The following is a 27,166-nucleotide window of genomic DNA, read 5'->3' on the forward strand; positions in this document are numbered from 1 at the left end:
TTATAAAGAAATTGTGGTGGTGCATTTGTGAGGGGTGTTACAAAATAAGTTGGTTTAATCAACTGAGTTGATAATGTAAGTTGGCCACTGTAATAGTTTCCAGAGCTGATGTTTTAAGTGTTAGCCCATTGTCAGAGCAAACAGGTATTCATGCATAACAGTGTAGATTATGATTCAGCAATTTAATTATGTACACCTACTAGTAAGAGAAAATTGCTTCACTGAACACATATATCTTGTAATTTTAAATTGAAGTTCTGTAGAAAACTGTCATAAATTTTCTTTGTTCCTGGTACATTACTATAATTGTTACACATTGTTAGAATTTTGATGGTTTGTCTCAAGAGTTAGAGACCGTGTCAGGTAACACTCTAGTAAGTGATAATGACCGTAAATCATGACGCAAACCATTAAGCTCTCATTTATCAACATGACAAAATCGACAAACACATCCTTTACAAATCAAACTAGTTTGCAACCATTTTTCTGCCCGAGATCATTTTAAACCACAACACATGTACTGGATTTGACAGAGAACTAAATATATGACACATGATTCATTTCTGTTGACTTTTATAATGCAATCTTGTTTACATGTACACAATGGCAACACAGTGAATATAAATGCAAGCTTAATTTATTCAATGGATTTAGTTTAACGTGAAAGAAACGCAGTGTATGTAACAGAATACACCTTAATGTCCGTTATGTCAACCACTTTCCAATCATTTGACGATTTGTTAAGTTACGTTGCTTTCGACTGTTTGTACACTGGACAATCAGGAACTGACTTCGAATACCTGACTAATATCCGATTTATGATGTTCAAGTACGTTTTGTGGACAATATTTGTTTATATTAAACATTCTCAAATAAGTTTAATTCTCATGTTTTTTTTTTCTCTCAAATTATTCACTGTCAATGCCTACGATGAAGGAAAGTAACATCAAAACTAGTTTCATTGGTAAGTGTGAAATCCATACAATGGTCGAATCACTGCTGTATCGTAAGCTATCGGTATATGCACGTGATAACAAGTCGTGAAACATTCTAATTTGGTATAATTAATCACTCCAATATTAATGATACAAAATAACGGTCTATACGGTCATGGCAACAACAAATTTGTGGACTCAAGAAGTTCCTAAATATTTAAACACCACCATGCCTATTCAGCATGGAATTACCAATTGTGCAAATCGCAAATTAAATCTAGACATACCAGAAATTATTTACAATGCTGGCAAAACTAAACAAAATTATGAAGTGTGAGCAGACTAGTCTTGCCCAATTCTCTTAAATGCGTTTATCTATAGGGCTTAAAATTCTGAGAATATTTTTAAGTCACCAAGGAATCGAATTCAAACCGGTCTAATTCTTCTCAACAGGGAGTAAAAATTGGAGTTAGCAACATGAGCCTTGCATCACAAGTTTCTAATTCGACAAACTTCCAAAACGATTTCTGAACATTGGTAGATCGATAAAGGAAAGGCGAACGTAGACAAAATTGTCCGGCCGATCAAACTATTAGTCCATCAACTTGTCGAGGCCAGTTACATTACATGGTGTGGAACGAATTGACGATAACATGATAGATGAATTACTCACCTTTAATAAGCCATTCACATAATTTGTTATCGGGATATCCACCAGGTCCATCGGTGATCGTTCCTTGTAAATCTGTTAAAATAGTTCTTCCACATGCCTGACAGCTTCCCAGGCAAAGTGCGACAAAGAACACAACAATTACACTCAACCCAAGAGCCGCCATTTTGTAATTCGGCTCTAGTTACCGTGTTTATACACCGAAATGTTAGACGAACCACCGCAATCCTCTTTCTGATTAAAACACAGATTTCTTCTCAGAGAAGGCACTCCCCCCTCACCAAGATCATCGTTGTGCGAAGCACCGCAAACAGAGGAAACTTTTTCGCACCCCGAACATTCCTCATATCCACTGACAAGAAATTATACGTATTCCATCTTTCGGCACATTTCCAGGCTTGTGAACGTAACCTCAGAAGTTTACGTCACTGAAGGCTCTTCATGGACATTATGAGAAGCTAAAAAATTCAAGAATCCCGGGGATCTAACTTGTCTAAATATACTCTTTTATGATTTCCCCTTCGAGACGATATAAACACGAAACGTATCTGTTCGGCTTTATCACGTGACGAAAATACTCATTGCAAAGCACCCTCACCCCCTGTGAAAAAAAACTTGCTTCTGTCCATAATAAAGCTTTTTTTGCTTATTTTCGATGTTTGTCTACTAGTCTGTGACCCTATTTATTGATTCGATTATTTGTTGATTTATTGACTCAGTCAAGAGATTTGCAGATTGAAAGAGCCACCGTTACGTTATCTGGCTGCTATGTTTGCACGAAGCGGACGGGGAAGCTGCAGGAGGCTTGTTCCCAGACCTCTCTCTCTTAAACAACAACAGGAATGACTAAGACAGATCCGCAAAAGAACAGCCAGGTATAAACAGAAGCATATAACCAAGGTATGTGCTTCTAGTAAAAATTACGATTTAAACAAAATTCTCATACAACACTTTGTTAGTTTGTTTATTTGTTGTTTTTGGTTAATCAAAAACTTCGAATTACTTTTGTAACGTCCTAAATACCGAAAAGGTTTTTAAGTTGTCACATTTCTTTGTCTGTGCCCTATTAACGTTTTGAAAGCCTGTTGTTATCTACCATTTATACGATGATGGAATATAGGTTCTCAGGAAAGGAACGAGAATGTTATTAATCATTTCATTCGGACAATCGTCGACACTTGTCTCAGCTACTTGTCTATGCCAGGACGACATGCGCGTGCACGATACGTTAACGATCCCACAACATGCGAACGCAAACATTACACCAGACAAAACTAGTTCCAAAGTAAGAAATTCACTTTATTTGAAGCCACTGTAAGTAGTGTACATTATTTCCTTATAACAAAAACATTTAGCAGGCATTAATTAAATTATAATAACATGAAATAACCAGCCCGCTTAGATCTTGCAAAATTAACCTTATAACGACATATCGACCCTGTTCAGCCCGAGAAGGGAGAGGTAAGTCGAAAGAAGATAGCAGTTTATTTCTGATCAGATATTCACTTTATCCGTCGCAGTTTTCACACTACGTATGCAAAGGAAGGGGGGGGGGGGAGCGGGCAGCGGGCAGCTAAATAATTTGGTCTTCTCTTTTCTTATCACAAATGTAGTACCAGAAAACATGAGAAGCAAAAATTAAAAAAAAAAACCTTTATGTAGTGGGGGGGGGGGGGGTACACTTCGATACTACACTGTTAAATAATTGTAGGCAAAAAATTATATATATTGTATCGATATTGTAAAGATAATTTTTTTCTCGGTCACTTTTGGGAGTGGAAAGGTTGACAAAACTAGTAAAGGTTTAACAAGGGCAGGGTAACCAATCAAAAACAAATATTTAAGTCTGAATTTTTCAATATCCGCACTGGCGATTAAAAGCTCTTCTCAGCCACGTTATCGAAATCTTTGCAAATAAAACAATCAACATCACTTCCAAATAATTAGTCGAAAATAGAAAATCTAATTCAAAACAACTTCTCAATTATGTCTTATCTAACTAACAACAAATTCCAACTGGATATTACTTGTTTCTTGCGTCTCCTCGCGCGTTTCCTAAGGCAATTCATACTTTAATCAATTCTGTAAGCTGTATATCCTTTTTAAGCATTCAACAACTTGTTAGTGCGCTTTTCGATTGACTGTCGTAAAACCAAAACCGAAGTAATAACAACGGCCAATCAGAAGAAAGGAAAAACCTTTACGAATCAACAAAAACTCAAAGTAAAAAAACAACCAAACTGTCCAGAACGCGGGAAAACGCGGCCGACCAAGTGGTGACTCTTGTTACTTTTGCATGATTGGTTGAGAGAGTTGCGCGTGTTTTTTGGACCAATCACAAGGCGAAATACAGCAAAACCAATGCAATCCCTAAAAGCTATCGACACTCAATTGGAAAAAAAAAACTATAATGGGACTTCAAAGGTCTCTTAAGGTCTCATCAAGGATTCTTGATCACACTATTTCATTGTTTTCTGTGACGGCACGTTTGTTAATTTGAGTGATTCGGTCTCGCAAATTTACAGTAGCCCCACGATAAAGAACGAAAGAAAGAAAAAAGAAAATCGGTATAACGTAGATATAAATTTCTGAAAAGAGTCTTCTATAACTAAATACTTATGAAAGTTACTTGCGTTTATCTCGGTGATATCATTTTAGATCTTATATAAGAATGAATCTGGCAAACTTGTCCATGATCAACAATAAAAATAACATGGTAGAGCATCAATCGCCTCAAATATTGCACCCCAGTCCTTCAAATTGACACCGCAAGAGAGGAGCTTATTCATGCACAGACAGGAATTGACTGATCACTTAAGTACATGAGGATAAGCCAGTGCCGAAGCTCTGTAGGTCTCTGGTAGCTGGAAGTACTATAGAGTAAAATAAAAAGACCTCGGAGTTAAACAACGTAATGGTTAGTTGCCTATGAGTTCCTTGGTATTGTTCTATAATATGCTCTCTTCTAATAAACCCGGTCACGTCTTTCTTTGGCCTAGTGTATACGTCGCGCTACAGTCGAATTTAATTCAGACGAATTTAATTCAAGGTCCCACAAGCAATTAAATTCGACGATAGCGCGACGTCTGAAACGAGTTAAATTCGTCTGGTAAATTAAATTCGTCCTTGACGTTTTAGCCGTCTCGGTAAGACGGATAAAATATCGATAACGCGTCTTCAGTTTTAACGTCGCACTAGGGTCGCGTCGAATGAAATGTATACATTTTCTTAATGTATTTCAATTTATTTTGGCGAGCCCGCAGCGACCTGTGGCGAGCTTTTCAAGTATTCCGCATGCGCAAAAGCTCGTCTTGGGCACTTCCCGCGCGAGTTTACGTTGTAGTTTACGGCTTTAGCGCTTTGGAGGAAAAGTTTGTCATCTTCTTGCTGTAATTGTGAGAAACAAACGAAGTATTCTTGTATAACGTGTGGTAAAAGTGTTTGTGTTCGATCGGAATGTTCGATTCCTGAAGTTAATGAAGAAGCTATCGGCTGGCAACCAAATAAATGTGGTGGGTATTGTCTCAAATGTGCTCCTTGTATAGAAAAGCTTCTCAAAGATTGTCAGAGCGATGTGGATTTTTCGAGCAAAATTGTTTTCAAAGCTTTAGCCCGCCCCATGTTTGTTTCAAAATGACACCTCTGACCAGAGGCACTGCATTTGGGAAGAGAATTAAATCTTCAATCGTATTAATTTCGACGCATAAAACCACGCCACGATTTACCTCTACTAACTATGCGTCGACGGAAAGACGAATTTAATGGAATTAAATTCGACTGTAGCGCGACGTATAAACTAGGCCTTAGAGGGTCAGGTACTCTCCATCGGGGCTTTTTGCCACCACTACGCCATTGAGCCACACTGGGGCATCAGAACGTGCAAAATATGCCACGGTATTATAATGTAGAACAAGGGAAAAATAAGGCGGTAGGTGGAACAACAAAATGGCCACAATTTAGTTTTGTTCCATCTTTTTGGGCTTTACTTTTAAACTAACGAACTTTTAATCGCATCAGGGTTTTTTGTTGGTCATATAAAAACCGTGACACTTTAATGGCTTGCCTTGTGTTGCTTTCTTCTTTAGGGCATTTATTATGCGATCAATACGATGCTAGAACGAGGCCATGGGATGCAATTTGAAAACTAGAGGCCTGAAAATACTATAAAATGAAATAATATTGGGCTTATAAATCCCTTATTCGACGGTTTAACATACAATGCGAGCGGACAAATACTACGTAACTCGTAAAATATCCGCGCGTTCATGTGTTATATGTTAAACCATCGAATAAGGTGTATTTATTGTAGAACTGACGCAGTAGCGAGCGAAAATTATTACATTCTGAACTTTGAGAATAAAATGAAGTGAAACAGGTTTACCTGTTGGCCCACTCGAGACAAAAAGCGCAACCGCAGCTGAGCTGCAGAGCGAGGAGTAATTGGGCTCACGTTATAGTCTCTCTTGCCCAAGTCTTCGTCTTCTGACGAAATACTGAAAAACACAACAAATAATAAACAAATGAAACTTTCGTCTTATGAGAGTTTTGTGTTTTTTTTTTTTTTTTTTTGTAAGGACTTTTAGTTTGGGAAGTTAAGCTAAATGTATTACCTTTTCGTAAATATGAACACCTTCGTATCAATCGCAATTAAAGGTTAGGACGCAACAATCGGCTTTGTTCTGACCCATAAATGGCTATCAAGGCTTCTGGAAGTAACATCGCCAGACTGACTAGCCTTTCAAAGCCTACAGTGATCCGTGCGCTGAGCGACTTACGTACGGTATGTTCGACGAAAATTATGAACGCTGACATGAAGATCGGAGGTGTAGGAAAAACAGTGGAGATCGACGAGTCGAAGTTTGGAGCCAAGCGAAAGTACCAGCGAGGCAGAGTCTTTCTATAAGGTCCGGCCAACGTGTCGGCCGACGCGTCGGTTGGATCAGATTCGTTACCTTACCCCATAAATGTTTATCGACCGAAGCTTTTACTTCACATTTGAGTTATCAGAGTGAATTTGAGCCAAGGGAAAGTAAAATTAGTTGGATTTAACCGAGTTCAAGTAAGCTGATGGTAAATGACTGGAAAATGGGGTCAAATCCGAGGGAATCGGATTTTGTTTAAGTAAGCGGGGGTTCGAGTTAGTGGGGTTTTACTGTAGTTTCTTTTAAACATACTTACAGTGTTACTCTGTTCTGAGCTGCTAATTTATTTCTTTCTAGGGTGGAGAGGTTCAGGCCTGTCCCTGTTTAAAGAGAAAGATACGAAGATTGATCACGAATGGCAAACTTTGACCGGAAATGACCTCCTCTTCGTGGCTGGTCACAGTTTCGACTACACTAGCTTGTAAGAAGTAGATGGGGTAGGGTTTCCTCCTACATCTTTTTCACAAGATAAAAGTTGCACAAACCTCCTAACACTGAAAAAAAAAAAACACAAAACAAAACAAACTTCAAGAAATCATGAAAAGCAAACATACCTCTAGAGGCATCGACCAAGTAGAGCAAAACGCTGGCAATCAAGGCAACTGTGAGAACAATCGGAAAATATTATTTAATCATTTTCCATATTTGGCCAAACTTCGGTATACTCAGGGTTGTCATTAGAAGCCGGTAGGCGGCGGAAATCCGCCGGCTGTCAGACCATTTTGCGCCGGCTAGTTTGTGAAGCAGAATTTTTGTAATAATTTGGATATATCCACGAAGTTGTAATGGTAAATTGGCCACCGTAACGATTACAAAAGCTGACGTTTCGAGCTTTAGCCCTTCGTCGGAGCGAAAGAATTTTTGTAATATTGAGATCTGTCTTCCCAAGAAATCTTTCTTTTTGTAAATCTGAAGCTTAGTTTAGTGATCATTCTCTTGTATACTCCTGATGTTATGGAAGACAGAAAAACCTAAAAACCTATACAGGAAATACTGTACAAAAACTATCAGTGGTACAGCTAACTAACGAGTAACATGAAATGCGTGACTTAGCGAAGCACGAAACTGATCGCAATTCACACGTGCGTTGATGCTTCGAAAATCGAAAATCGAAAATGGATGGCCAGCGAAGAAAGCGATCTCTTCAAGATTACTTTTCAGGTTAATAGAAGAGGACGAAATCTACCGAAAACGAGAGCCACCAAGGTAAGAAAGAGTTTCGATTGCTGTCAAATATCATAATTACGAAGCTCACCGAGGCATTTAATAACACAGATATATCTCATTTAAATATAATGGCAAATTATTGCCGAACAACTACATACTTTCAAAAGAGCTTTAAGAGCGTTGGAAAAGGAAGTTTATCAAGATCTATTTCACGTTGCTGAATCAGTTGTGTTCATTCCACTCTAAATAATTACAAAGGCAGGAAGATTGGCCTTAATTTGCCGTAAACACGTACCGCTAGAACGCTAAATAATCACAGAAAGATGTTCTCTTGAGTTCGGGACAGCTAGACTTTCATTAATTGCTGCTTTAGACCCGCAGAAAAGAGCATGTTTTACGTTATCCGACGGAGACATTTTGAAGGAAAATTTCGTCATTTTGTTTACGATTTCGACAAAGTTCTTCGATCATTGTAAATTTCGTTCCAACCATACGTGGCCGTCAAAGTTGCCGCCAGATTGTTTTTTTTTTTAAGATTTCGCGACGTTAGCAATTGTTGACCAAATCAATTGAATTAAAATACCTACAATTTAACTTTCTTAAAATTTATGGACCTTTTCGAGTCCTTGTTATGGATTTAAAAGGTCAAATGTTTCATGTCATCGTGATTTGCAAAGCTCGTTGCATTCGGCGGGTGATTTCCAGATGTTTATCAGTTGTGATGTTTAGAGATAAGAGGAAATACTTTGATAGACAAAACATACGCCTATTTTAAATTCGGAAGTAGAGCTTGAATCCAGGGGGTTTTCACAGCGAAAAAGGGGGAATTGAATTGCAACACGATGAACCAAATTTATAAACCAGATTCTATGGACAAAAAAAAAAAAAAACAAAAACAGAAAAAAAAAAAAAACAAGACAAAAACGCAATGAAAGAAAACGTTATGAGAATAGAAGGCTGAAGCATTTTCGTTGTGGAAGAAGTTCATGAAGAAAACGAATCTTCATTCATTTATTGCTTCTAGAAATTGTGACCGAGAACACCAACGTTTCATCAGAAAAAGAAAGTGGTGGAATTAAGGAAAGAAACTTTCCACGTTTGTACATATTTTTGAACTGATTTTAACATCAATGTGTGGCTAAAAATGCTACTTAAATATGCCCCAGAATGCTGGAAGTACGTCACAGAGAGTTTCGCATTTCAAAATTTTTCGGGGGAACATGCCCTCGGGCCCCCCTAGAGAGGCGTGTTGCATAGCAACACGCTGTGCTTGCTCCGCAAGCACAATTTACTTCAGCCGCCTACTCAGTTTAGATCAGACACCTATTACATTTTCTAATGACAACCCTGATACTTAGTTAGTAAACCCCTTCGGGCGGCTGGTATGTCGGCTGATAATGTCCGCGGCTGAGAGATTGTCCGAAAAATGAATATTTGGCCGAGAAGCGAAGCTTCGAGGGCAAATATGAAATTTTAAGGACAATCTCTCAGCCAAGGACATTATCAGCCGACATACCAGCAAGCCAGAACGGGGTTTATTTATTTTATTACATCTATTTTGAAATCATTGGTGGTCCCTCTAATCTGATTGGCTCTAACTGGTGCGATTCTTGAATAAATTGCTCTAAATCGCATCATTTTACGCTTGACTGAGTTTTTGACACATGACGTCAGTCTTTCTGTTTTGCATACAAAATAAGATGTAAAAGCGTTTCCGGTTCCGCTTTCTATTTAAAAACCGGCTCAGTAAAACATCGACAAAATATTTGAATTGACCAAGTCCTGTATTTGGGCGATTTCAAAATGGGTGTAATAGAGTGACAATGGTACCTCGTGTCGTGCAATTGTGGTCTGAAATCATACTTGTGATTTCAAATCGTACTCGCGCTGCGCGCTCGTTCGTTTTTGAAATCACATGTATGATTTCAGCCCAAATTGCACTCCACTCAGTTCAATTACCATTATTTATAACCCTCCCATTAATTTTCACATCGCAATTAAACTGCGCGTAAACACAGTAAAAAAGCCAGTGGTGATATGATGGCGAATGCGCGTGATTGACGCAAGCAAGCGAAAAAAAAAAGAGTTTGGTTTCCTTCCATGTAAATAGGAGAACGGAAAAGTTGAAACTCTTGTGTTGACTAAGTTTCTTTTTCACGGAAAAAATCGGGGGACAAATATCGACGCGGACGGGGGTTATTGCGTGATAACTGTCCTGTGATTTTGCACCACGTGACGTAAAGTAACCAATAAAATCGCGCCAAAATTAAAATTCTAAAAAAAATTCTAAAAGACGCCGCTGGTTTGAGCGATATGCAGCTCTTGGTATGCTTAGTGATCGCGCAAAACAGGGTTTGAATAAATAGTGAGTAAAAGATGATGAAAATTACAGGCATTGTAAGGGCGAATACTTACTGCACAACCAGGCGCAGAAGAACACTTCCAATATTAAATATCCTTTTTGGTCCACAATTGTTCCAGCTACTTGTGAGATAACTGCAAGTCCTAGATTCTGTATAGACTGCATGCTAAAAAGAACAGTTTCAAAAAAGATTATGCGCGAGGTATCCACACCACCGACTGTAAGTAAGCTGACAGTCCTTTAGTGGAGTATCCAGAGTCAAAACTTGACAGTCAATAGAGAGATTTAGCACCGCGTTTAAGTGAAACGGCAAATGTCCGCTTGCCCTTTCACGTTTCACGTAAAATAACGTGAACCTTGCTGCATTTTTAGCTTCGCGTGAGCTCACGTCACGGTGGATTTGAAGGCGCCCCTATATGACTTACAAGGAATTGTTTCGGTGCCCTTTTCTCCGGCAATTAACTTCTACTCTGTGTGAGCGAAAAGTGAAGAAAGTCTTACATTCAGGGCAAACAAGAATCAGGTCACTTTCACGTAGAAACGTGACCGACAAAAGTGAAAAAACGGCGGGAAAAACAGGGTCACGTGGTCACTCCTGTCGTTCACGTTTTACATAAACGCGGTGTTAAATCTCTTTTAATATATCGATGCTGAATAAAGGAGAATTCAGTCAAAGATCGAGCTCCGCACTTAACACTCATCGACTCGAGGATTCAGTCTCGGTAAATATTCGATACTGACAAGTATCGGGACTAATTCACTGCAAATGGAGTCACGTCGAGAATCGAGGTGGGAGAGTCGACCCTCACGAGTAAAGAGATCGGTACAAGTCAAAATAATTGATTCTAGAAAATAAATCTCGAGTTGTACTCTACGCATTGCGAGTACAAGACACGGGTAATGATGACCGACGCTTTTTTTGTTTCGATTCTCGACGCTCGTTAGCTGATGATGAGGGTTTTTCGGGGTTCGAGAAATCAACGAGCAAAAAGAGGCAAACTAAATGAATTTCTGTTTTTCTACTGGGTTGGAAAACAACCACAAACGTAAAGTAAAAGGAAACCCTTCATAACCTAACAGGATGATTGTGGCCGCCATTTCGGCTCCGTAAAAAATAGCAAACATTTGCCATACTTACAATCCATACGCAGTACCCAGCTGATGTTCAGGGACAACTAAAGCAACGAGTGGCCACAGAGCACAGGCTAACATGGAGTAAGACACACCCAGGATACTCTGCAAAATACACAAAATACAGACTGCCATTAAAAGCGACTTTTAAGCAATTTAGAGCACTTTTCGATTAAGTGTCGTAAGACCTAAACCAAAATAATCATTACAGCCAATCAGAAGAAACCTTCGAGAGCCAATGATAACTCAGAGTTAAAACAAGCAAACTGCCTAAAGCGCGGGAAAACGCGCAAAATAAGCAAACTACCAAAAGCGCGGGAAAACGCAGTGACTAAGTCGTGACAAGAAAGGATCCTCTCGGCAGACAGTGAGGAGAGTTACTACTCAGATCTAATGAGAGAAATAGAATTACTTACCATAGCGACGAATGGGTTCCAAAAAGTGAAAGCCATCATACAATGGCATCCAAGGGTTACAGCCACTGATAAAATTACTATGACATAAGAATAGAGAAAGAAGATTTAAGTCTGAGGTATATGATTCCTATTATTTTTACTATACTATATCTTTATTTTCAGTTTTAAGTAGGACCAAACAAAAATGAGTTGCAAGTGTTAAGGTTATTAATTTTTTTTCTTGGCCTACAATTTTTTAAACAAGTTCGAGCATTTGAAAAAAATAAATAATTCTCTGGTCAGCGTGTTCTTCAACCTGTGTGGTATGCACTACGAAATTTACTGATTTTTACTTGAGCCGGTAATGAGAACTCAAGGTAAACACAACCAAACTGTCCGTCTAAAGCGTAGGAGAATGCTATGACCAAGTTGTGATTGGTGTGAGTTTTTTGGAGATTGGTGCGAGTTTTCTGGACCGATCAGAGAGTGAAAAAAAGCAAAAAAGAAGAAAAACAGTCCCAGATTACTTTCAACATTTACCTTCAATCTGGTGAATTATGGTTCACTACCAAAACATGGCAACAACTTGTCATGTTCGTTTAATGTGCAACAAACTCACCCCAGAAGATATTCTTTCCAACTTTATCCACCATAAAACCTAAGAATGGAGAGGCACAGGCTGAAATAATAAACACCACACTGCAAGCAAGAAGTAAAAGAAAAAAGTTGAATGAATAACTAAAGATATATAAAATAACAATGACTATAATTGTGTTGGAAATTGTCACTAACATTTTAGAGCACGAGTAAAACCCATTTGTCAACGAGTAAACATTTGATTAATGTGATGACAATGGTGTATTAGGGTTAAAATGTGATTCAGCACCTGCACACGGTGTGTACATAAGGGTCATTGCATTGAGGTGCTGAAAGAGAAGCTCATTTTTGTGTACCTGTTAACTGCTGCTGCCTGTGCAGGTCTTAAATCAAACTTTGCTTGAAAAAATGCACTGAGAATATAAAAACAATAGACAATTATAAGTCTTCTATAATTATGAGTTACAAAGCAGTTCTTCAATAGTAATTATGCCCATATTTGCACATGAATAATGTAGGACTCTTAACCCTTTTATCAGCCCAAAGAGTGACTAGTGTCTAATTTCTCCTTACGTCTACATACATACATACATACATACTTTATTCATCCCAAAAGGGCTTTTCAGAATAAAGAAATAATTAAAACTATATATTATTAAGTTAATGAGTTAGTTAACTAATATATCTTGGATAACATAATCAAATTAATTAATTAAAAAATAAATTAAATAACTAAAAACAAAAGCAAGCGTCTAAAAAGTTTGAGATGAGGCTTCTCTTTAGGCAATGTTTGAAGTCCTTTAGTGTCAGTTTCAACTTAAGAGTAGAATCTAATGAATTCCAGAGTTTGACAGTCCTGAAGAAGAAACTTCTTTGTCCTGTGACCGTTTTATACAATGGAATATTTAACATCTGGGAGTTCCTTGTTGTATGCTTAGTGATGGTAGCTCTTTGGATATAATTATTTAGAAAGTAAAGAGTCTGGTGCGCACCCAGTCATGCATTTAAAGGTCATTATTGCATGGCGAATACAACTGCTGTGTTACAGGTAGCTACTTTACTTTAACTCTTTAAGGATGGGGGAAATGTGGTCGTATTTCCTTTTATTACACGACTCAGGCAGTCAGAGGGCCAACATGAACTAGAATCAACCAATCAGAATGCTCTATTGCCGGTCAATATTCTCTCAGTATTGGACCGGGCACTGTCCCGAATGGTCCCGAATGATACCGCACTTGTGTCCCTTTGAACTTCAGTTGTATAATAAATCTCTTATTAACCAAGCTTGCTCGGGACCGTACTGGAAGAATATCGGCCCTTGGTCTTTTTTGTATGGACCTCGCTGCGCTCCGTCCGTACTGTCAAGACCTCGGGCCAATATTCTCCCAGTACAGCCCTCGCGCTTGGTTAATAAGATATATAAATTGCTGACTGAATCTAACATCAAGGTCATGAGAATCACGGAAGTGACCACCTGTAAAAGAAGCTCTGGATTGTTCAAAAAATTCTCCCCATTAGTACCAAGGTAAATGTATGGAAAACAGTACAGAAAAGACAAATTCTAAAGTTAAGGTGCACAATTTCAGTATGGACCATGTGTTTTCTTGGTGAGACATTTATTTCTCCATAAAGTTATGTTTACAGTTGGTATGTTTTGAAGAAGCATTTATTTATTACAGATGAAAAAAGTGACTTACAGGCCAAGTGCTATGAATGGGAAAATAGCCACATAGTAGGCAACACATATGATGAATATTAGCCACAAATTAAGAGAGAAGTCTTTGACATCTGACAAACGAATGACTTCGCCTGCAAGAAAAAAAGTTGCAAATTGCATGTTTCTTAAAAAAAGTTTTGGAAGTTCGAAAAATTCTTGAAAACACAACTGACTAAATATTAGTCGAAAAGCTGCATTAAAATGTGAAACTTTTTTCTTTCCTGGTGCTTGTTAATTACCAAATTATAAGACCATGGATATTCTACAAAGTTTTTATATTAAAAGTGATGTCACAAATCAACTCAATATATATGACAAAAGTTTTAGTTCCCAAGGAGCAGCATATTGGCAAGAGGTCAGTACGTTTGGAACTTTACCAATACCTGTACAGGTACAAGCATATAATATTGTACCAGATGTACTCGTGATTAACATAATACTTAATTCTTATAGAATTCAATTTGGTAATAAAGCATATGAAATAATTTAACACCTGAAATAAAGCTCAGCCAATCTATAAATAATCTTACGCTTTTATTTAAAAAAGCATCTCTTATGAAATACTTTTTTAACGATTATCTACTCCATCATTGTTTTAGCTAGCCTGAATTGCTTGTTTGTTAACTATTATAATTGTAAATTGTCACTGAAAAACTCCCATGGGGAGTTTTCAATAAAGTATTGTATTGTATTGTATTGTACCTACCTGTTTGACTATCTTCTTTCTTCAGAATGCGAGCTGCTCTTTTGTCTAGAAACCCCAGTGCCAAACCACAGGCGAGAGAAAACATGCAAACACCAGCTCCTGATAAGAAAAAAAAAAGTTTCCCATAGTTTATACACAGTTAAACAAAAAAAGAGGAATTTTTTCCACCTTTTGTAGTAAGATAAGTCATTAATTCTTTATTTTTAATTTTTTTGCAAAAGAATAAATTAAGAAAAACACAATTTCTTTAGTTGCTCTGATGAAGGCAAATGCTCTGTAATGACGTACGCTAAGCACGTGACTCACCTCGTGCGTTGTTGTTGTTAGTACATCCGCCATTAAACTAGTTGAGTTAATATTGCAATTGACTCTATTCTCGTCTCTCCGAACACTACAAATTTTGGCGACAAGGATGGGATTAAGTAACATGCCCGGGGAAGATAATACCACTGAGGTCGAAGTCGAAGAAGTGAGTGCAGCTTCATTCAGTGCTTCAGTTGCTGGTTATTTCGGACGAATGGAGAGTTTTCACCCGAAAGTGGAAGAGTGGTCGACATACATAGTGCGTTTGGAGATGTTCTTTGTGGTGAACAATGTTCCCAACGAGAAAAAGGCAGCCAGTTTACTTACCTTGATTGGTGGGAAGATGTATCCTTTGTTAAAGAGTTTAACTACGCCGACTAAACCGACGGAGTTCTCATTCACGGAAATTGTAGAAGTTATGGGCGGACATTTGACGCCGAAACCAATTATCATCGCCAAAAGGTACAATTTCACAAGTACAATCAAGTGGAAGGTCAGTCAGTTCGTGAATTTTTAGCTAAGTTGCAAAAATTAGCAGAAACTTGTGAGTTTGGGGTATATCGCAATGAAGCATTGAGGGATAGACTGGTGTGTGGCATTACCTCACAAACGATTCGAAGAAAATTATTAGGAGTAGCAGATTTAACACTAAAGAAAGCAGTAGATATCGCCATTGGCATGGAGTTGATGGACGAGGAAATATTCGAGATTTCTAGTGAGCCTAAACCTGTTCGGAAGGTGGAGGTACATGATCCATGTTTTCGTTGTGGTAGGCAAATATTATTCACCTGAAAAGTGTTTTCATAAAGATTCCGAGTGTCACATATGCAAACGAAAAGGGCACATCAGTCCACAATGTCTGCAGAAGAAGTCGGCGAAATCCCCAACCCAAGGTAGACCCAAGCCACAAAAATTTAGACAGGGGAAGAAGAAGAAAAAAGATTCAAGAATTAAGTTGTTAGGCACTGGAAGTGGTTCTGGTAGTGAGGCTTCTGACTCCTCACATCCTGAAAACTCCGGTGACGCATATCACCGTGAATGGCCTATGTTTTCTGCAAGAAATTCTTTAAAAAAGAAATCGGATGAAATATTGATACCGCTTAATATCAATAATGTTCCCTGTAAATTAGAATTGGACACAGGAGCTGCAGTGACTGTGATCCCTGAAGAAATATGGCAAAAAGATTTGGGCTCAATTCCTTTGCAAAAGTCTAACGTGACTTTAAGGAGCTATTCTGGGCATTCGATACCAGTGTATGGAGAAACTGCTGTTCATGTTAAGTATGGCTCCCAAGAACTTGACCTACCCATTATAGTTACTAAAGGGAAAGGTGTTGCTCTCATGGGAAGAGATTGGTTGTCCAAGATTAAGTTGAACTGGCACCGCATTAATGCTGTTCGACAAGCTAACCAACCAAGACCCAAGTTAGAAGACGTAGTTCAACAGTACTCCAAATTTTTTGATGGTAAACTAGGTACTATTACTGGATTCACAGCTCAGCTCAAAGTGAAAGAGAATGCTACACCTCAGTATTTCAAGTCTCGTCTGATGCCTTACGCACTCAGGGAGAAGGTGGAAAAGGAGCTAAAGCGCCTGGTGAAAGAAGGAGTATTAAAAAAGGTTGAAAGTTCGGATTGGGCCACACCAATTGTTCCCGTTCTTAAACCAGATGGAACAGTGAGAATTTGTGGCGATTTCAAACTCACCATAACCCTTACTTAGATGTCCCAGAGTACCCTATGCCGACACCAGACGAATTATTCACAAAGTTGAATGGAGGTGAAGTATTTACTAAGCTAGACCTCAGTCATGCCTACCAGCAAGTAGTCCTGGATGAGAAGTCCCAACCCTATGTCACCATCAATACCCACTTAGGTTTATACCGGTACACTAGACTACCATTTGGAGTGGCAGCTGCACCTGCAATATTCTAACAGATGATTGACAAAATGCTAGATGGCCTGACCCAAACTGGCAGAATATTGGATGATTTGATCGTCACTGGTCAAAACGATGAGCAGCATATTGAGAACTTGAACCATACTCTCAAGAAATTTGAAGAATGTGGAGCTAAGTTTAAAGTTTCTAAGTGTGCAATTATGCAACCTAGAGTGGAATATTTTGCATTCGTGTTGGATCCGGAAGGTATACATCCTTCCCCAGCCAAAGTTCAAGCAGTCCTTGAAGTTTGTGAACCTGAGAACCGAACAGAATTGCAATCATTTTTAGGTTTGGTAAACTACTATCGCAAATTCATCCCAAACATGTCAACATTGGTCAGTCCTTTGAACCAGTTACTATCGAAGGACACACCCTGGTGTTGGAATAGGGAGTGTCAAGTATCATTTCAAGCTCTTAAAGATACTCTGGCTTCTTCAAAAGTGTTAGTTCATTACAATCCCAAGCTTGAAGTTCAGTTAGCCGTAGATGCTTCACCAGTAGGCCTGGGAGCAGTAATTTCACATATCACTGCTAATGGAACTGAGCGTCCTATTGCTTACGCCTCGCGATCTTTAACCAAATCTGAACGAAATTATTCTGTAATTGAAAAAGAAGCTCTAGCCATCATTTTCGGTATTTACAAATTCCAGCAATTTCTGTATGGCCGCAGATTTACCCTTCTGACGGACCATCAGCCCCTAACGTTATTGTTTGGTTCCAAGAAGGCCATTCCAGCCGTAGCTGCATCACAGATTCAAAGATGGGCAATCCAGCTTTCAGCTCACCAGTATGATATCAAGTACCGCAGATCAAGGCAGAATGAGAATGCAGACGCCTTATCAAGACTTCCGTGTAAAGGAACAGACATTGGCTTACACATTGACCAAGAATCCGCAGACGTCAACAGGATCCAAGTTGCTAGAGTTCCAATCAATTCTAAACGGCTTCGAGAAGATGCAGCCCGAGACCCAGTGTTACCAAGAGTCATTCCCTTCACCCTTTATGGATGGCCGGACAAGTCCGAGGTTTCAGACAATTTGAAAAGCTATTTTGCTAAACGAAATGAGTTTACAGTGGAGGACGGATGTCTTTTGAGAGGAACAAGAGTCGTGATTCCAGCTAAACACTAGGAGACTGTGTTAGCAGAGTTACATCTGAATCACCCTGGAATTGTACGAATGAAAGCATTAGCTAGACTTCATGTTTGGTGGCCGGCGTTAGACTCAGATATTGAACAGTTAGTTGGAGACTGTGAGACCTGTCAGGTAACGCACAGTAAAGCACCACTAACCTCCGATAATCCCTGGATGCGGCCACACCGACCTTGGCAACGAGTTCATGTCAATTACTGTGGTCCATTTCTTGGTAGTTTCTTTTTGGTTGTCATAGACGCAAAGTCTAAATGGCTCGAAGTGATACCCATGTCAAGCACAACAGCTCAAGCAACAGTGGACGGATTACACTCACTCTTTGCTATTCCTGGTTTACCCCAAGAGATTATCTCAGATAATGGCCCTCAATTTATTGCACAAGAGTTTAAAGATTTCCTAAGATACAACCATGTGAAACCCAAATCCTCAGCGCGCCATACCATCCAGCATCTAACGGCGAAGCGGAGAGAGCAGTAAGAACCTTTAAACAAGCGATGAAAGCAGCTAAAAGTGAGCCTGGTACCATATCACAGAAGATTTGTTCATTCTTATTGAGCTATCGCACTACACCGCACACGGCAACAAGATGTACGCCCGCTAAATTGCTGATGAACTGAAGACTACGGACACATCTAGATCTTTTATGACCAGATCTTCGAAAGAAAGTATCTAAACCCTCCAAGTTACAACCTACTGTGCCCAAGAGACAGCTTAGTGTCGGAGATCCAGTCTTGGTACAAGACTACAGGAAGAGTCAAGATCCTTGGGTCAAGGGAGTGGTAGTTGCCAAGTTAGGACCTGTGACTTATCGTGTACAGGTAAAGGAGTTATTTTGGAAACGACATATCGATCAGTTGAAAGACCTCTCAGGAACGAAGATTCAACCCCATAAGCAGGATCAATCAGAGGATTGGGAAGTGAATGTGCCTCAGTCTTTAGCAGCATATTCGCCAACTGAAACGCCCGTCACCACAGTAAGACACGTTCCTTCACATAGTGAACCAACACCCAACCAGAGTCAACCTTGTGCCACGCAGGTGAAACCAGCCCCAGAACAACCAAGGGATCTTGTAAATCAAGAAGCAGCCGTTTCATACAAGAAGTCTGATCGACGTGACCAGACTGTTTTTCCAGAGAGACGCTACCCAGTTCGTGACCGAAGACCGCCTAAGTGCCTTATTGAACAAGTTCCTTAGTGAGCTTGAGACTGTCCAAAGGAACTCTGACGTTTTATTATTTAGTGTTCGTTGATACTTTTCCTAAGGAAGGGAGGAATGTCATGACGTATGCTAAGCACGTGACTCACCTCGTGCGTTGTTGTTGTTAGTACATCTGCTATTAAACTAGTTGAGTTAATAATGCAATTGACTCTATTCTCATCTCTCCGAACACTACATGCTCAAAACATCAGATTTAGAATTTCTTTACAGTGACCAATTCACATTTTCAACTCAGTTTTGTGAACCTGCTGGTGTTTGTCACTCCTCACCAAACTATTTCAACATTGTGATAGTTTAAAATTTATACATGATTAAAAAAAAAACAACAACCCTTGAAGTATTTTTAATTGATTAACATGTTGCTGAACTATTAGACCTAATCATGCAGACCCAACATTCTCCTCAAACTTGACTGACATAGTTTCCTCTAAATATAGAGACAACGTATTATTTGTACTCACCAACAAACAAGGTCATTCCTAGAGCCTTGTAGCTTTCTGATGAATGGATATGATTTGAAAATGACTTATAGATTGGGTTGTTTACATTCATGTTAATTGTGCTGCCCTAAAAGAAAACATAAATAACAAAGAGATATAACACATAAAAAAGTTGTGACCTCACAAGTGAAAACCTTCCAAACGGTAGCCATTTGAACGGTGAAAAGAACAGCAAGCAAACAGGTCTTTTTAACCAGTGCCTAATAAAATGATTCTGAGTCAATCCCAAAACACATTAATTTTATGCCAAAGAACATAAACTCTGTTATTTCACTGCTCTTTTGTGCAGTGCAACATGTGATGTAAACTATGTGAAAATCAAGGTCCCAGACAAAAGTTGGCAAAAAATGTCAACATTCTGCTGGAGACTTTCATATCATTATGCCTTTTACCACTTGGCACCAGAAACCTTAAAAAACTCTTTCAGTCATATCTCGCATTCTTTTTAAGATTTTGTATTTTTCTTCCCACAAATTAAACTTCAATGATTTCTCTAACTAAAGAGCAAAATAATAAAAGAAAAAAAAATTGAAAACTATTTTGACAGATTTTGTTGACAGTAACCCTAAAATGAAAACAAATTGGTATCTCCATCTATCTTTGTTGAGTGACCCATCTTGTGGCTGTTGTATAATTATAGGACATTTTTTTGTTATTATATGTTAAAAAATTAAATCAACTTTCCCCCCCCCCCCCCCACCTCCCCAAATTTCCAGAAATCATAACCTTTTATACCAAGGAGAGGTACTGTGCAAGTTGCATGCTAGTACCACTTAGGCCCAAACAAATCAAAATTCAACACTGTGGCCCTAGCTAAGCCCTTTAACTTCCATGAGAGACCAAGACAGAATCTCTCCTTACAATATACATTTATCAAGCAGACAAGTAATAAGGAAAAAGGGATTATCAGGGCTCAACTCTAACTTTTCAACTTACTAGCCAAGTGGCTAGTGACATCTTAGATGTTTTTAGACGCATGGTTCGCTTCAGAAAAACAAAATTCAAGGACTTTTCAAAGACAAAAAATGGTTTTCAAGGACTAAGTTTTATTCATAAATCTAAACCATTTACGATTGAATAAACATTTGCCCTGATCGCTCAATTAAATTGAAAACAAAGGGAAATGAAAAGTTCATCAACCAAAACATAGCGAAACCACTACATGTTTACGTTGCCCCTTAAAACAAAAGCACATGGCGGACTACCCCACATTGGAGCCTTGTGCATAAAATTGAGGCACACATCCAACTTTGCTTCATGTACCACTCACGTTTTATACCGACCATTTTCGCTTTTTGGTAGTTACTAATGGACAAATTTTCCTTTGCAAAATCGTTTAATTTATCAGAAAAGCGATAAGGTGCACAGAAGTTGCTAAATTTCAAGGACTTTTCATGACCTACTAAAGAAATCAAGTGCTTTTCAAGGACTTGACCAAACTCAAGGACTTTTCAAGACTACTGTTAAAATTCAGGACCTTTTCAAGATTGTATGAACCATGTAGATGTTATGACAATTTCAGTTTGTTTACTAGCCAAACTGGCTAGTGGAAATTGAAAACCACTAGCCAAAACTGAATTTCTACTAGTCTGTGGCTAGTGGGCTACCTTTAGTGTTGAGCCCTGGATTATCAGTTGATCCAATACCAAATTCTTTGTACTTACATCACAAGAATTGTAGGACAGACAGTAAGGAGAATTATCAATGAGATCTTGGAAGTAAATGGGGTACTGGTAACTACTTAATAACCAAATCTTCAGCATACTAAGGATGCCACTAAATAAATGCTACTTGCTAGCTTTGAGCATAGAAAAACTGCAATCAAAAAGTTGCAAAATGCTACATGAATCAATAACACATACCACTCTTGAAAAGCTAAGCTGAAGTCCAAATACCATATTTAACTCCTTTCCTTTGAACCAGTTGACAGAGTAAGTGTTCTGGGCCACTGCCAAATTTTCTCCTCCAAGCCTGAAAGAGTGTATACATATAAAAGTTAAAATAATATAAATATAAAAGTCTATAAGACTGCACTTAAAAGGTCTGATAAGGGAAGCTTTCCTTCTACCTGATCTTGCAAATCAAAAAAGCAAGTCCTTCTGGTGCAAAAGGAAACTCTCTTACTTTGCCTTGAAATACAAAGTATTTACTACCAGCCACTAATCAATGATAATTGATCACTTGACTTCCATAACCCATTTTCATTAAAAAGCCAGACCGGGAATCATAAAACCATACACGGTACTAACCCAAATATAAACCTGCCCACTTCCATCACAGTAAAACTGTGGATGTAAGCTCCCAAAGCAAACACAATCTGAAAGAATAGAAATTATAGAAAAACAGTGTATAGTGTCAGTAATCTCATCAAACTACATGTCTGTAATTTGTTCTGCAATAAATACCTCTGTCATTGAACTACTATACATTCATGAAATAAGCCAAGCTTTGTCTCTAGAAACCATTCTGAAGAATAGGTAAAGCCTGCTAACAAATCCAGTTTCTGTAGCATCAAGTGACTAGGAGTATTTCTACCCCCCCCCCCCCCGATGGAATGCTAGTCCACTGCAAGGTTACTGCCGGCATTAAATTTGTCAGCACCATTTATATGCTTGGGTGAAAAGAGCCAATGTGAGAGTGAAGTATCTCGCCCAAGAACACAACACAATGTCTCCGGCCAGGGTTTGAACCTGGACCACTCAATCCAGAAATAAATTCCCTTGTCAATACCATCCAAAATGTATGGAAAGCAGCAATGAAAAATACACAAGTACAGACTAATGTTCAGGTGCAAGGGGTGAAGACTGACACACAAACAACTGCCCTTTAAATTTTTGATTGATACTGAAAATTTTCTGATAGTCAGCTGTTTTTACACCTTCAAATTTTAAAGGAAGCATAACAACTAGAAAGTTGAATATAATTCTGGTCACTGCCATTAGAAGTGTTCACCCTATAACTCCCAATGAGTGACCAAGACAAGATTTCTCCTTACAATATGAACACAATAGTAAGTGGACAAGTGTGGAGAATGAAGGAAAATATGAATTAGGGGATTATAAATTGATTCAGAACCAAATTCTTCAAACTAACATCATAAGAATTATATGGTAGATCGAGGACTCGACACTAGCTTTTCAACTTACTAGCCAAGTGGCTAGCGACATCTTAGACATTGGGACAATTTCAGTTGGTTTACCAGCCAAACTGGCTTGAGGAAATTGAAAACCACTAGCCAAAACTGAATTTCTACTAGTCTGTGGCTAGTTGGCTACCGTTAGTGTTGAGCCCTGTAGATATAAAGGAGAATTACTGATGAAATTTCAGGTGTTAAAGGGGTTTAAAACGAAAAGCTGATCTCAAATTCTACATCAAAGAGTGTAAACTGAAAAAAAAAAAACCCTCACCTGACCACTTAGGACAAATAAACTGAAAATAATGGTGCCAACCCTAACACAAGAAATTAAAAACTAATTAATAATGAGACTTACAGTACAACAAGGAAAATAGACAATTCATACATATCTCCACAAATTGGAGATCTCATCATGCAAAGCATGAGTGATTCAGAGCATGTCCTCAGAGCACCTTAATTGGAGAGTTCTAACTGTTGACAAAGAGCTCTGAAGTGAAAAGATTACATAGGAAGGTGCCTATCAGCAATTAAAATAGAAAAATTTTACCTCACACCAAAGACTCTGTCCAGAAGAAATCCACCAAAGAAACACAACACCACGTTTGGATATGAATAGAGGGAATATAATAACACATATTTCTGTGTGGAAACCTTCATGTCCTGCAAGAAAAAAGGAAATTAAAATTAGTTCTTAACATTTAATGCTGTATTGTGCAACAAACACTACTTGGTGGCTTAGAACATAGCGCAGTTTTTTGTTGCACTATTCAATACTTTGGAAGTTCTCTGCTTGTTTTTACAACTGTATTTTCCAGTATCATAATATTAAATTTTGTTTAGGTTTTGGTGTAGGAAAATCTTCCTGAGAAGTCAACTCCAAGATGTACCCAGCTTGGTGTAGAACTAAATGTTCTCTCAGCTATGTCTCAAATTGAGAACTGAAATGTTTGTAGCCAGAAAAACTAGGTGAAGCAGTCTCGTGTTGACTCATGTTATCTGCTTACCAGTTTAATATTTTCCTCTAATGCTGCTGGATTGTCATAGCAGTAGTAACTTCCTACAAGAAAAAAACAAGCAGAACAGAGAACACAATAAATGGTTTAGATCCATGTAGTCTGGGTAAAAGTATTCCCGAGAATGTTTTCTGTGAACCTGCACTCAGGTGGCCCAAATATCACTTATAGAAAAAAGGGGTTGACCCTTTAACTTCCATGATTGACCAATACAGAATTTCTCTTTACCATATCAATATAATATCCAGCAGACAAGTGATGAGAATAAAGAAACACATCAATGAGAGGATTATTGGTGGATCCAATACCAAATTCTCCACACAACATCATGAGGATTGTATAGCAGACAGTATGGAGAATTATCAATGAGACCTTCGGAGTGAAAGGATTAAAATATCTTTTTCCATAGTGGCAGATGAATGTTATAGGCAAGATCCCTGAAAAAAAGGACTGTAAGGCGAAAAACAAAAGCAGAATCTGCCCACTTCTTAAAGTGGTGGTAGACCACTGATAACCTCCTTTTATTGAAACCTTTGTAAAACAATCGCAGTCAACCCAGGGCTTATTTACTTCCTGCATAACTGACTTCGCTATCAAGAGCCCTGGGAAGAGTAGAGGGTCCCCTATACCCCTTAGTAAAACTTAGTCACATAAAAATATTTAGCCTTTTCATGCATCACATATAATATCCAAAATTCTTTCATGTTAATGCAAAATTTGAGACAGTCACATTTCACATAAAAATCAAAAAACTAAATTCATGAATTGGTATTTTTCCTTTTTTTAGTCTTGACCAGTCCATAAGCAACAAAAGATGACATAAATCTCAGATAAAATATACATTATTGTATTAGTGGTTTGTTTCATGGCTTTTATCGCTTCACATGAAGTCCATGTTCCATCAGAAGCCTAGCCAAAGCCAAACCACAATATGTACATTTTTAAAACAATTTATGGTTGATAATTGTATCATGCAAAACAAAGTGATTCGTAAACTTAATTGTTTAATTCAGCTCATCATTCACAAGTCACATTTGAAGAAAGATCTTATCATCTTTAATCATGATTAAAAAATAAAGAAAAGATCAAATCATAATTGATAAGAAAAAAAAATCACCCAATCATGCTTCACGTAAAATATTTAATATCATCAGAAATCCTCAAGGTTGTTATCTAGTAAATAAGGACAAATTCTACTATTATGGAAAAGTAGAGAGAAGTGCATTACTCAGAATTAGTTTGTCACAGATGACCCAATTTTCAACACCTTACAAGAGAAAATAACCAAAGTGAATAATCAGTTATTTTGATTACTTGAATAGATTTATAAGGGTATGAAAATTAGAGTGCCTATGACATTTTTTTTTTTTTTTTTTTTTTTTTTTTTTGCTATTATCAAAATATGACTCTTAAACATGTTTTCACAACATCTGTGGTATTTTGCCCTTTCCTGAATTTTTTATCAAGCTCTATAATCTGCAGATAAAATGTCTGGCCAAGCAAAGAGGGACTGGGCACCATGACGTCATAGTGGGAATCTTGTGGAGAGAAAATATTCTTCATTGAGTCAGGGATATTAAAAAAATCCCAAACTACACATCAAAATGGCATTTTTTGGCTAAAGAATAATAAACAGTAGCTTCCACATTCACTTTGCTTCTTTGATAAACTTGGTGTTACTACTGTTATGTCACAGGTTCCAGTACTCTTTAACACGGCCAAAGAGATATGGGGAGCCTAAGTTGGATACAATTTTGGACTTTTATCGCCTCGTAAAATAACAAAGACACATCAGAATCACCCACAAATCTTACCAGACACCCTCTACATACGTCTACTTCTATAATTTAATGCTAAAAAAATAGGTGTCATATGGACTTAAGTTCCCTCAGTTTTATAGATCTGTCTAAGAGAAGACCCTTAGATCACAGAATTTCCCGGAAAAAAACCTAGGCTGCGGATTTCTGTTGTGAAACAGCATCAAGAATGATTAGAAACAAGATTTACATAAAGTTAGTGTAGCATACAAAGAGGTGCTTCCAGAAAAGGAAACAAATAGCAACGAGCAGTGAAAAATCAATATTTTCATGTACAGTTTAAGTGAATATAAGTTTTACTGGAGAAAACCTGCAGTATGTTGTATTTCTCCCTTAAATTAAAAATATCTGAGCGTATTTATGTCTTTCAGAATTTAGGAAATGTTTCTTGAAAAAATTTTCGTCTCCGCCGGAAGTGAGCTGAAGGCAAAAGCTTTGGAGGCCCAAGGGTTAAGAGTCATTCCAAATATTTGGACTTTGTTCTCATGACTGCTCATCAGCTAGCAACGTTTAAACATTTAGTCAGTTTGTAATTAAGAATCTGTCAGAAGTTTTGTTGTACTTTTTTATGCTGCAATAATCAATTGAGCGAAGGAACTCACGAACGTTCGTGACAAATCAAAAAGGCAATATTAATCCAAACCCCGAACTTACCAAAACTCAAGAAGCATATCAACCCAAGGACAAAATACCGATGGACACCTTTTCTAGGATCACAGCACGCTGTGGCTCCACAACCAGTCAATTCTTCATCAGAGTCGTCAAATTTCTTATTGATAAGAGGTGCTTTTTCGCCGTTCTCCGCCATCTTGAATTGACGAAGTGCATCTTATGACTAACACGTGACCTCGCTATATTAGGAGACTCGTTTTCCTCCCCAGGCCAGAGGCTAGAAACCCTTGGTCTCCTTCGCAGCCTTTGTTTGGGCTCGTCACGCAACGCTCCCTCATACAGATCTCAGTATGCAGATTCTCCATATTGTTCTCTTAACATTTCTTTTGGAAATGGGGAGGAGAATTTGTTTGACAATCAAGAGCTTCTTATCCTGGTGATCATTTCATCTATTCTTATGACCTTATCGTTTGATTCATGGGGGATCGGGGATACTGTGGGAAGAAATAAGATACGTGTCATTTGTATCGGTGACAGGGTTAAGGTACAGTTTCCGACGGGGTATGCCCGATTTGAGGGCGATAAGAAGAGAACCCGAATAGCTTATGTTCATTTACGTTTTCTTGATGGATAATAAATCATATCAGCTCATATTCTCATCAGAATCACAATTAGTCAAACTAAAAGCAAACGCCATAGGTTGAAGCCTTTTTTTTAGGGGGGGGGGGGGGGAGTCCGTGTTACTCTCTCCCAGAATGATTCGTTATTCTGTAAAAAAAAATTAAAAACTTTGTCTTCTTCTCTCTTTATAATTTTCATTCATTTTCAATCGGACTTGCCAAAACAAGCAGCGAAACTTGGAGTGCTTCC

At 38.2% G+C, this 27,166-nt stretch overlaps 2 protein-coding genes and 1 long non-coding RNA gene across 4 annotated transcripts in view; 1 reads left to right on the plus strand and 2 right to left on the minus strand.

Moving 5' to 3' along the window:
• Positions 1-2,167, minus strand: part of LOC111336023 (multiple epidermal growth factor-like domains protein 8) — a 42,190-nt gene extending 40,023 nt beyond the window's left edge. The window contains exon 1 of one of the 2 annotated variants that reach the window (XM_088726776.1): positions 1,609-2,167. In XM_088726776.1, the coding sequence (XP_088582902.1) occupies positions 1,609-1,771 (163 nt within the window). In that variant the 5' untranslated portion in view covers positions 1,772-2,167. The remainder of the gene's footprint in view (positions 1-1,608) is intronic. The other variant, XM_088726777.1, reaches the window with a different exon arrangement.
• Positions 667-3,281, plus strand: LOC148727267 (uncharacterized). Its single transcript, XR_015989298.1, has 2 exons — positions 667-964; positions 2,325-3,281. It is a non-coding gene; the product is annotated as an uncharacterized LOC148727267 (long non-coding RNA).
• Positions 2,884-26,525, minus strand: LOC111336203 (lysosomal dipeptide transporter MFSD1). Its single transcript, XM_022942256.2, has 18 exons — positions 26,339-26,525; positions 23,859-23,911; positions 23,402-23,514; positions 23,126-23,168; positions 21,968-22,035; positions 21,581-21,689; positions 19,680-19,785; positions 14,603-14,701; positions 13,877-13,988; positions 12,536-12,592; positions 12,202-12,281; positions 11,604-11,680; positions 11,195-11,292; positions 10,110-10,222; positions 7,082-7,129; positions 6,784-6,847; positions 5,987-6,098; positions 2,884-4,478 (listed from the first exon to the last, which is right to left on the minus strand). The coding sequence occupies exons 1-18, from the start codon at positions 26,490-26,492 to the stop codon at positions 4,416-4,418; spliced, it is 1,569 nt and encodes a 522-aa protein (XP_022797991.1). The 5' UTR covers positions 26,493-26,525; the 3' UTR covers positions 2,884-4,415.
• Positions 26,526-27,166: the final 641 nt, after the last annotated feature.

Source organism: Stylophora pistillata, chromosome 7 (assembly GCF_964205215.1).
Source record: "Stylophora pistillata chromosome 7, jaStyPist1.2, whole genome shotgun sequence".
Classification (NCBI taxonomy): domain Eukaryota; kingdom Metazoa; phylum Cnidaria; class Anthozoa; order Scleractinia; family Pocilloporidae; genus Stylophora; species Stylophora pistillata.

Excerpts from the sequence above, each read along its gene's own strand:
- LOC111336203 (XM_022942256.2), bottom strand. The coding sequence starts at position 26,492 with ATGGCGGAGAACGGCGAAAAAGCACCTCTTATCAATAAGAAATTTGAC. Across the intron at positions 14,702-19,679 it reads AGGAATGACCTTGTTTGTTG|GAGCTGGTGTTTGCATGTTT; the intron begins GTGAGTACAAAT and ends TTTTCTTATCAG. Across the intron at positions 13,989-14,602 it reads GAAAGAAGATAGTCAAACAG|GCGAAGTCATTCGTTTGTCA; the intron begins GTAGGTACAATA and ends TTTTTCTTGCAG.